Source organism: Argentina silus, assembly GCF_951799395.1.
Source record: "Argentina silus genome assembly, chromosome: 5".
NCBI classification, from domain to species: Eukaryota; Metazoa; Chordata; class Actinopteri; order Argentiniformes; family Argentinidae; genus Argentina; species Argentina silus.
In genome coordinates, this window is record NC_139659.1 from 15,399,168 (window position 1) to 15,410,780 (window position 11,613).

Sequence of the window (11,613 nt, forward strand, 5' to 3'; positions counted from 1 at the left end):
ACAACAAACAGGTTGGCCACCAAATACTTCATTAAAAAAGTTTGATTGTATTGTATTGTATTGTATTGTATTGTAAACTGCAATTCTGCCTTTTGGCTGCAAATGTGTAACTTTTTGTTTAATAAACCATTCTATACCATCAAGGCCCATATTGATAGGTGGGTAGGATAACTAACTTACAGTACTGCTATGTCATCGTCATGGAAATGACTGTGCTGTTTTTCATCTTTTAGATGTGTGATGACATTGACGAGTGCAAAGAACCGGACAATGGAGGCTGCACAGACAACTCTGTCTGTTCCAACTCTGTGGTAAGATGACCAGAGTGTCTGACTGCACATGTATTCCTATATGTATATGTATCTTTTAGTGTTTAAGTGATAGTAATTGACTGTGTATTGTGGTGTGTGTGTGTATTGTGTGTGTGTGTGTGTGTGTGTGTGTGTGTGTGTGTGTGTGTGTGTGTGTGTGTGTGTGTGTGTGTGTGTGTAGGGCTCATATCACTGTGGGGGCTGTAATACAGGCTACATTGGAGACCAGGTAAAGGGCTGTAAGCCTGAGAGGAGCTGTGGGAACAATCTGCTCAACCCCTGTGATGTCAACGCCCTGTGCAACGTGGAGAGAGACGGCTCCGTCTCTTGTGAGGTGAGATACTCGACACACATTGCTTCTGAGAAAACACACGCACGCACGCACGCACGCACACACGCACACACGCACACACACACGCACACACACACACACACATACACACACACACACACACACACACACACACACACACACACACACACACACACACACACACACACACACACACACACACACACACACACACACACACACACACACTAGCCTCTGAAGCGTTTCTTTCATTTTCTCAGTGTGGAATTGGCTGGGCTGGTAATGGCTACCTATGTGGGAAGGACACCGACATTGACGGATACCCTGATGAGAAACTAAAGTGCAACGATATCGAATGTAAAAAGGTAACCATGGTTACACAACTACAACACAGCCTCTGTGATCTACCTCTGTCATGTTAAAGGAACTGTCATGTTGTGTTTATCTATTTACCTGAAGGGTAACTATTGAAACATATCTATTGACAGGATAACTGTATGTACGTTCCAAACTCGGGCCAAGAGGATGCTGACAAGGATACTCTGGGAGATGCCTGTGATGACGACGCTGATGGAGATGGTATCATGAATGAACAGGTAGGTTCACTACACAGTATATCTTTAAAAACATTACGCATACATACAGTACACATGCCCACCCGCCCACACGCACGCATGCACACACACACACATGCACACACACACACCAGACTGTGACCTCTGTTTTCCCTCTGTCAGGACAACTGCTGGCTGAAGCCTAATGTGGACCAGAGGAACAGTGACAAGGACAGTCATGGTGATGCATGTGATAACTGTCGTATGGTGGAGAACCCTGACCAGAGGGACACTGACAGGGACGGCAAAGGAGACTCCTGTGATGACGACATGGATGGAGACGGTACAGAGACACACATCACTTCAACTTACCCTCACACTAGATGACAGTAGCAACACATCACTAATGCTTAGGCCTACTATATACTGTACTTGAACATAATAACATTCCCTGCACCAATATTTACAAAAACACTGACGTGATTTATCCTATCTCTAACATCAATATCCACTCTCAAGCTAACACAAACAAAAGCCTTGGTTGTAGCTACTGTAGATGACTAGGGTTTTTATAGACTTCGTCTTTAACTCAGACAGCTTGACCTTTATTCAATTACAGTTCTGTTGCTTCTCTGAGATTAATGAGAAATGGCATCTGTAGCCTACTGTAATTACAATTCACTTACATTACCAACACAACAGTGCATCCATGTGGCTCAAATAGTGAACTACAAGTGAGTCATATCATATCAATGAGTGTTAATTCAGCATCATTGGTTAAGAAATACAAATCACTTATAAACCGTTTTGACATTTTCTATAGGCTAACTAACATTTTACTTACACTTTCACAAGCACTTATCCCACCATGGAGATCTGCAGACTATATGTCATAGAAGGAGAACAGCGCTCCAGTGTTGGCTGGCCACAGGGTGGTGAACAGGAGAGTGTCTGGAAGCACAGACATGGATTTCTCACACCGCTGGGACTGAGATTGGTTGTACTGGTGGCCTCAAACTTTGTCTTTTGATTGGTTGCCAGGTTTGAAGAACTTCCTAGATAACTGCCAGCAGGTCATCAATACGGACCAGTTGGACCGGGATGGAGACGGAGTGGGAGACGCCTGTGACAGCTGCCCTGATATCCCAAATCCTAACCAGGTCAGACCCGGCCTCTACTGGCCACTACTGGAGGGCTCTGAGACCAGACCCGTTCCACTTCTTTACACACTAGGGGAGGATATGGAGCAAGGCTGATGACTTGTTAGAGGGGCTACAGCGTTGTGATGTGTCATAACCAAGTGTGTTTCTAAACATGTGTTCTGATTACAGTCTGACATCGATAATGACCTTGTTGGAGATTCTTGTGACACAAACCAAGACAGGTGAAAATGAAATATTTATTTCTGACTTGGGGAGGGGGGGGGGGGGGGGGGAGTATGCCCTTAAAATATCCAAATCCACTTTGATTTAATCAATCAAGTATATTTCTTAGAGCATTTAACTTTGATGAAAAAAAAAAGTTTCAGGGTCAAGCATTCCATATGTGAGGTGATCTGACCCTGTCTTTCCTGTCACCCTCTGTGTGTCATATCTCATGTAGTGATGGTGACGGTCACCAGGACACCAAGGACAACTGCCCCCTGGTGATTAACAGCTCTCAGCTGGACACGGACAAAGATGGCCTTGGTGACGAGTGTGACGATGACGATGACAACGATGGCATCCCTGACACCCTGCCACCTGGACCAGACAACTGCCGACTAGTGCCCAACCCTAGTCAGATCGATGACAACAGTCAGTCACTACCAACTGAGTGTTTTACTGAGTGTTTTTGCCCCACAGGAGAATTCAACTTGAAACTCTGGTAGTGAAAGAAGCAAGCAGAGCAAATGAAAGCACATACATTTTACCGTCATATGTATCGAGTCATTTTTAACCTTCTCATTAACCTTCTATTTGAGGTTCTAATAGAAGGTCATTAACCTTCTATTTGAGCTGTGTTTCTGATTAGCTTGGTCAGGACTTCAACCATGTCCTTCTTTCTGCTGGCCCACAGATGATGGTGTCGGAGATGTGTGTGAGTCAGACTTCGACCAGGACAAGGTGATAGACAGGATCGACAACTGCCCTGAGAATGCAGAGGTCACATTGACAGACTTCAGGGCCTATCAGACAGTGGTGTTGGACCCTGAGGGCGACGCCCAGATCGACCCCAACTGGGTGGTCCTAAACCAAGTAAGTAATCATAATTTACAAAATGTGTACAAAATGATGGAATAATAAACTGTGGATGCATCTGTCAATGCATAAATGCTATGATTGTCTCCTCATCTCTGTCCTAGGGAATGGAGATTGTGCAGACCATGAACAGTGACCCAGGACTTGCTGTTGGTAGGAAAGGCTTCATACATTAATTATTGACTTTCATTATCTGTCTCAATACAAAATAGTTGAAGACCACATCTTAAAGGCCTTTGCTGTGTTTCCTAGGTTACACCGCGTTCAGTGGGGTGGACTTTGAGGGGACGTTCCACGTGAACACGGTGACCGACGATGACTACGCTGGCTTCATCTTCGGCTACCAGGACTCCTCTTCCTTCTATGTGGTGATGTGGAAGCAGACGGAGCAGACCTACTGGCAGGCCACACCCTTCAGAGCCGTGGCTGAACCTGGCATCCAGCTCAAGGTGAAGTGGACCACGCTCATCTGAACATTGGGGTTACGGTTGTAACCCTGGATCTCTGAAGGAGAAAACGAGACATCCCCAACTTTTGGGGGATACGCCTTCCTTTGGCGATTCGCTCCTTGACTGCATGCCTATAAAATGGTGACATCAAGTGAATAAAAGAGAACTACTAACTCAAACTAGAACTCTTCTGTACTTTAACCATATGTCCTTAGAACACCATTAACAAACCACCATAATCATTTACCATGAATGAATAGGAACATCTTATGATCATCTTCTTGTCACTGAAGCTGCTCTAAATCAAGTGTGGCCTAACCATACATAAACACAAATGGATTTCTTTGTTTCAATTGTGGATTAAAACCATGAATTATGCAATCTAGAGTCATCCTGACCTAAATTGTTCCATACACCCTCCTCCTCTCTCTGCATTTCTCACTCTTTCCCCTCATCCCTCCTCCCCCCAGGCTGTGAAGTCTCAGTCTGGTCCAGGTGAGCACCTGAGGAACTCCCTGTGGCACACAGGTGACACCAATGACCAGGTGCGTCTGCTGTGGAAGGACCCACGTAACGTCGGCTGGAAGGACAAGGTGTCCTACCGCTGGTACCTGCAGCACCGCCCACAGGTCGGCTACATCCGGTGAGTCAGCCGTACAACGTGTGTGTGTGTGTGTGTGTGTTCAATATTCATTTTGTGTAAGGTTGTATTGCTTGTTTATCTGAGTGTGATGTTGTCTCTGCATCCATGTTGTCTCTGTAAGCCAGTGATTAATGTCTGTTGTTTTTGCGCAGGGCACGATTCTATGAAGGGACAGAGTTGGTGGCTGATTCTGGTGTGACCATTGACACCACTATGAGAGGAGGACGGCTGGGGGTCTTCTGTTTCTCTCAGGAAAACATTATCTGGTCCAACTTAAAATACCGCTGCAATGGTAAGTAATGGCTTATATATGTAAATTATAATTTGAGTCAATACTCAAATGATTAGACACACACACATAAACACAAACACACACATAAACACAAACACAAACGTGCACGCACGCACGCACACATTATGAATACATTCTTTTAATCTAAACATACCAATGACCTCCATAGATACCATCCCTGAGGACTTCCAAGAGTTCAGCACCCAGCATGGCGGAGACTCACTCTAATCCTCCAGAGAGGGACCTGAGAAAGACTAGACTAAAAGAGAGACAGTTTCTACACACATTAATGTGGTGTATGTGGTGTGTGTGTCTACAGCACAATGTTTGTACTGTACTGTATGTGGTCTGTGTTTCCGTGATGTACATCCTCCCTGCCCCCCAAAATCTCATCTTCCTATCTAATCAGTCTCTTCTGACTGAGGTAGAATAGAATAAGAAGCCTATGATAGATAGGAAGTCAGTAAATATGATGATTTCATAGCATTTCATAGCATTCATGATTTCATCATCATGTTCCTTTACATTTCATTCATTCTTTGAACTCATCTTGCATTGTCATCCACATGCAGTGTCAGCCATCATATAAGCTTCATTCTTTCTGTCAGAGCTTTTATACTCAGTGAGATCCCACACTCTGAACAGTGTCTCAACACAGGTCAACGTGAGAGGAATGTCAGATTCTCTGGACTTAGTCCTCCTCACTCTGACCCCAGCCATAACAACAAGACCAGTCCTGATCATGAGCTTTGTAATCACTGGTTATCATGGTACTTGACATGGCTTCAGGCTGGAAGCAATTGGAGACACAAGACTGTTGCTTGAATTCTGAAACGATTCCAAAAACAATGTACTCCTCTGCCTGGGTTTCAGTCTAGATGTACGAAGGTGTTTGAGAGATTGAAGTTCAAGCCCATGTTGATTCTTTTATAATGTGTAATGTTATCAACTGGAGAATTTAAAATAAAAATGTTATAAGAGGTGGTGGTGCAATCGTTGTTTTTCTTGATTATCAGCAAGAACAAAGTTCACATCTTTCTCAAGACTTTCTCTGGCCAAACGTTCAGGTCAATAGGCCGCAGAAATGTGACCATTTATCATATTTAGTGTCTTTTCGTCAAACAAAGAAAATAATGCCATTAACGTTAATATGACTGAATCAACCATGTGTATTCACACAATGCTTAGATTACAATAAAACGATTAAAGAAGTTAACACACAAATGATGTCAGTCACTGTTTTTCATCAAAAGGGTTAAAGTGTGTGGGGATAGGGCTAAAGAGGGAAGGACTCGCTGCCACCATCAACACAGCCCCAGTTGGCAATCAGAGGCGATTTAGAACAATTCCGGATTCTGATCCCTGATTATCAGCTACAGGGGTTTCTTCAGTTCACAGATTCTAAGGGGATATCGTCATTCATGTGCTGGGTTTCTGTGTTACTGGTCTGTTTTTCCTTTGAACAAATCTTCAGCAGATATGAACAAGGCCTTTCCCATGGTTCAACGCTACTTTGACTGCTCAAATAGGTGAGAATAATACTGAATGCACCGTTGAATGTTACACATGAATAACTGTAACTATTTCACCTCTATAAAGGGTATGTCTGTGTGTGTGTATGTGTGTGTGTGTCCTATAGTTGTGCAACTAATGAATAATGTCCATTATGTTCAGAATGACCTTGTGTGTGTGTGAGAGTGAGAAGGGAGGTGCTTAGAGGTTTGTTATTTGTGAACAGCACATGGAGGGAAGGGTAGAGGGGAGGGGTAAACAGACTGTCTAAACTGAGGTTATTCCAGGAGCTCTATTCATGGACCTCTGGACTCACTCACGTCTGGATCATATATCACAGGTAAGGCTGATTTAGCATCAGAACTATCATTAGCCTGCATGTTATGTATGTGTGAGATGCATCAGAGCATATCTGAATTCATGCTGGTATATTAAGTTTATTGATTTATTTTTGCTTTTATCTGAGAAGTATCAGACTACTGAATTACATTGAACCTCAAATAGAACCTCAGAAGACTCTAGAATAGAATGTCACATCATCAATTTAGTGACTGTTTTAGTGAGGTTTATGGTTGTTATTGATCAAAGTATTACAAAAGGCATTTGATTAATTTCATTCCATTTGCATGTGAACAGGAAGAGGTTACACATACCAGAGCTAGGAGGGGTTTCAGGGTACAGTCTTTCTTCAAACAAAGGTCTCTCAGCAAAATATCTGCTACTGTCTTTGTTGTCCCTCTCCACCAGTGTGGTATTGCAGCAGGGTGTTAAAGACGGGGTTTCTTGTCCAGCCAATCACACTCAGGCAAACAAACGCACGGCTTGGGTTCAATTATAGTCTGGGACTGTCTGGGAGGGTGCTGAAAGAGCATGTCAGGAGTATAATGTAATACTATAAATATAATGACTCACTATGATATGTTCTACTAAAGCTGTTCTACAAGAACTGAAACCTGTAATGATGACCCCAGTGATGGAGAAGGGGGAGCTACCTCTGGAGAAAGAGACGACCACCACCTCCCGCCTCGGCAGAGGGCTTGAGTTCATCTCGGGGGATATGCGTGCCTATGGAGAATGGATGAAAAGTAAGAGATGTTCTATGCTTCCCTTAACTAATACATGTTAATGTTGAATCTCAGGTGCAGGAATGAGCAACAGCAGGTATGATCAATCAATAGGTTTATTACAATCGAGTTGCAACAAGGGAACAATATCCAGCATCAGAGCAGAACCATTTTTGAACCTCCAATAGGTCGTACTGTAGATAGATTTATAGCAATATCAGTCAGAGACTTTTGGCTATATTCTGTTAATAGCAAAGCATATCTAATATTGATAATCTGACTCCAATGTAATTATCACTATGTGCAAATAATTGTTGAGTTTTTGCTGATTTAGTGCAAGAAAGGTCAAATAGAATGACTCAAAGGAGGCTTTAATAATACTGTATACTTATACAACTATTACAATACTTATACAACTATTACTTCATAGAAAAAGGTTACATTCTAATAGAGAGAGAGTAGAGAGAGAGAGAGAGAGAGAGAGATGACCACAGGTCATTCAAAACAATGCTACTCACAACATGATGAGAATCTCACAAGAGGACAAAGGAAAGAGAAAGAGAGCTTTTCCATGACCTCTGCTTTTTATATCACCCTAAAAACCACATTATTTAAATTAGGAGCTGTTGAAAAAAGACACCCAACCACCATTCATCTTATTACTTCTAAATTCTAAACTGATGACATCACAGCTCTAACACCTCAAGACTTTCCACAGAGCTCACAGCCATTTGTCATGCGGCTCTCATTGTAGGGGACAGAATAGCTCCACCCTTCAGTACACAGCCAACCCCAGAATGTGATGCAGACAAAACATAGATACAACAGATACATAATATTTGACTTAATCAGGCCCTGTGGCAAACTCACTGTTGTCAAGGACATTCCATCTCTGAACATCAGCCGGTCAGCTAGAGATTCATCAACAGAACATAAAAGTATTCATAAAATGAATGAATCAGTCATATAAATTAGCCATAGAATCATGTTGTATGATATATATATGATCACAGAGGGTGGTTATACAAGTCAGGTGAAGGGGTTCGCCTGCGCTCAGGTGGGTGGAGTAAGAGCGGTAAAAGAGCCGTCTGTGTGTCTCTTTGCCCAGGGCAGGTTGTGATGGTGCAGCTTGTGGACTGGGTGCTGCGTGGGGTGGCACAGGTCATGTTTGTCAACAACCCCCTTTGTGGGCTTCTCATCACAACTGGCCTGCTTCTGCAAAACCGCTGGTGGGCTCTGAACGGACTGCTGGGGACCCTCTGCTCCACCATATCTGCACTCCTGATTGGACAAAACAGGTGACCTGCTTCCCACTAGCCCTTATGACCTGGGAAAATAGGCATTTTGTGTCACCTATTTTGTGTCTATCTGAAACTCGCATTTGCACTAGCTGTACCACTCTCTCTCTCATTCTCAATCTCAGTAAGTTGTAGTTTTTGCACCCCACTGTGTCCAATTCACAGCATTTTCCTTTTTCAGCTACTGTATATCCTTTCTTGGTTTTCTGTTTTTGTCCCATCATTTCAGAGGGGCCATATCTGCTGGTTTGTATAGCTATAACGGGACTCTGGTTGGTATGCTGATGGCTGTTTTCTCTGCCAAAGGGGACTGGTACTGGTGGCTTTTGCTCCCTAATATGTTCATGTCCATGCTATGGTAAGTCACTTACAGTACTCAGTGCATTGCTTGTTTAACCTGAAGTAGCCTATAACCAACATAAACAAAAACATACACACACCCAACACTTAATTTTTTTGTACAATAGTTAGCTCCTCCCTCTAATCAGTGATCCATATCCTGCTTCCTGTGTTTGTGTGTTCCTCTGCAGCCCCATTGTCTCCAGTGCCTTGGCTTCAGTCGCTGGAAAATGGGACCTCCCTGTGTTCACTCTGCCCTTCAACATTCTGGTGTGTCTGCACATGGCTGCTACAGGCTCCAATCACCCCTACTATCCAGAGGTACGATACAACACACACACGCACGCACACACGCACGCACACACGCACCCTCCCTCTATATCTACCAAAATACCCACAGTTCCTGCTTTCCACAGGTGGTGATCCAGCCAAAGTCCTCCCTACCTCTGAACAGCACCTTGACAGACCCCAGCTTCACCCAGGTAGGACAGCAGCACCACGCATGTGTGTGTGTGTGTGTTTAACAACTCTCCAACATACATTATTCTCTCACTTACAATACAATAAAAAAAAAAAACTAAACAAGCAAGGAAATACACATAATCCCCCATGGATTTAGTCCAAAAAAAGGGATTTTCCTTGAAACAGTTTCACTGAATCTCAGCAATTAGCCATACAGACCTTGAAAAGAAACACCTTTAATGAGATCTTATTTAGTAGGGGCAAGGATTACGGTAGTGAGTGGTGATGGGATGGCCTAGTTGTTAATGGTCCTTTCTCAACTGTTCGATTTCTCGAGTCCTCTCCTCTGTCCTCCACTCAATTCCTATTCAAAACGCATTGAATATCTAGGTTCCTCCCCTTAGATATTATCCTCCAATGATTTTTGAGAAGGAAGCAAGTGGACGGAGGAGAGAACTCAAGGAATCAAGTTTTCTAACAATTGAGAAAGTGCCATTAACCTCCTGGTTGGTACAGCTCTTCTTGGCGCTGCCGGTTGGCGTGGGTCAGGTTTACGGCTGTGACTGCCCCTGGACTGGAGGCATCATCATCGTGGCACTGCTCATTTCCTCCCCAACCATCTGTCTCCATGCCACACTGGGCTCGGCTGTTGGCATGGTCTCCGGTAAGAGGTCCCACTCGTGTAAATGTGTGCTCTGTGATCCTAATGGAGACAGGACCATAATAATAACCCACTCATACATAACGCTTGGATGTAATGACTAAGTGAGGACATGGAAAGTTTCTAGTCATTAGGGGGGATGTTTATGTACTGTAGGCCATTTAGTGGCGCCTTCTCTGATTAACAATCCCAATGGACATGCCATTCGAGATTTGACGGGATAGCTCCCTTAAAGTGGACAATAGTAGCTAATCCTCTGAAATTAATAAGCACCTAGCAAATATGCTATTATTCTATGACGTGTCCCATTTGATGTAGGTCTTGCTCTGGCTGCTCCTTGTGAAGACATCTACTCGGGACTGTGGGGCTACAACAGTGCTCTGTCCTGCATCGCCATTGGAGGGATGTTCTATGCATTGACATGGCAGACTCATCTGCTGGCCATTACCTGTGGTAAGGATTTCAGCACAACCCCTTCATTCCGCCCTACACATCCTGAAAACAATGAACATTCTACTGTACATCTGATTTGTAATCTTGACCCATGAAGCCTGTTGAGCAAAATGTTGATTTTCTACTTTCAGCCTTTTTCTGTGCCTACATGGCCTTGGCCATCTCAAATCTGATGTCTATCGTAAGTATTTAAAGTATCCGTTTTTTTGGTCGTGTGTCAATATGGAGTGTATTCGCCTGAATGACAATTCTGTTCATTGAGCCGATGACTCGGCAAGATCGAGCCAATTAATCCCATATTGGAGCTTTTAAGAAGGAATAGGACATGAATCCCACAAATAAAATCCATAAATGCCAACAAAACTTGATGGTATCAGGTCGGGACTAAAGCTTTTTCCGTATCACCTCCTTTTAGTTTGGGTTACCAGCGTGCACCTGGCCTTTCTGCCTGTCATCCCTCACCTTCCTTCTTATGGCAACGGAAATCAAAGCAATGTACAGACTCCCTCTGTCAGCGGTGACGTACCCCGAGGAGAACCGTTGGTACTACAGGGAGAGGAGACACTCAGAGAGGGCTGGGGATCACCACCACCACCACCAGCAGCAGCAGCAGCAGAGCAGTACAGACGAGACACTACTGGAGGAGAACGAAGAGATAAGACCATGTCATGTCAAAGGGGTAGAGGGGGTGTAAGGGGAAGATGTTAGCAGTTTGGATGCAGAGTGAATGGTTATGAAGTTCCTCAATTGCTAAGCTTATATGGCAAGAAAAGCACCCAGCTCATTTTATACAGTGCCTTCAGAAAGTACTCAGACCCTATATGTATTTGGTTTATTTGGTTTTACTACAAAGCATTAATTTTGGTGCAAATCCAGCACATGCAATGCAGTTTCTGCACCATCTCTCATGTGAAGAATAGTGGTAGCTGCATCAAGTTATGGGTATGTCACCGGCAGGGACTGGGGAGTTTGTCAGGATCAAGAGAAAATTATGAAATTTGTTGAGTTGATAGTGACATCCG

At 43.7% G+C, this 11,613-nt stretch overlaps 2 protein-coding genes across 2 annotated transcripts in view; both read left to right on the top strand.

The window, feature by feature from the left end:
* thbs4b (thrombospondin 4b) overlaps positions 1-5,942 on the top strand; it is a 10,677-nt gene extending 4,735 nt beyond the window's left edge. The window contains exons 8-22 of the mRNA XM_083670277.1: positions 1-11; positions 234-311; positions 493-645; positions 885-989; positions 1,113-1,220; positions 1,362-1,521; positions 2,220-2,338; positions 2,510-2,562; positions 2,781-2,974; positions 3,237-3,415; positions 3,523-3,571; positions 3,671-3,867; positions 4,338-4,510; positions 4,663-4,802; positions 4,972-5,942. The exon at positions 1-11 is cut by the window's left edge and continues 127 nt beyond it. Of these exons, the coding sequence (XP_083526403.1) occupies positions 1-11; positions 234-311; positions 493-645; positions 885-989; positions 1,113-1,220; positions 1,362-1,521; positions 2,220-2,338; positions 2,510-2,562; positions 2,781-2,974; positions 3,237-3,415; positions 3,523-3,571; positions 3,671-3,867; positions 4,338-4,510; positions 4,663-4,802; positions 4,972-5,030 (1,778 nt within the window). The 3' untranslated portion in view covers positions 5,031-5,942. The remainder of the gene's footprint in view (positions 12-233; positions 312-492; positions 646-884; positions 990-1,112; positions 1,221-1,361; positions 1,522-2,219; positions 2,339-2,509; positions 2,563-2,780; positions 2,975-3,236; positions 3,416-3,522; positions 3,572-3,670; positions 3,868-4,337; positions 4,511-4,662; positions 4,803-4,971) is intronic.
* Positions 5,943-7,275: 1,333 nt separating this feature from the next.
* On the top strand, positions 7,276-11,403 carry LOC310804733 (urea transporter 1-like; the record flags this gene model as incomplete). The annotated part of the gene is made up of 9 exons (XM_083670051.1): positions 7,276-7,399; positions 8,487-8,676; positions 8,906-9,034; positions 9,207-9,336; positions 9,432-9,497; positions 9,994-10,141; positions 10,457-10,591; positions 10,723-10,772; positions 11,007-11,403. 9 exons carry the CDS (start codon positions 7,276-7,278, stop codon positions 11,283-11,285), a joined length of 1,251 nt encoding a protein of 416 aa, XP_083526177.1. The 3' UTR covers positions 11,286-11,403.
* Between the last annotated feature and the right edge of the window lie 210 nt (positions 11,404-11,613).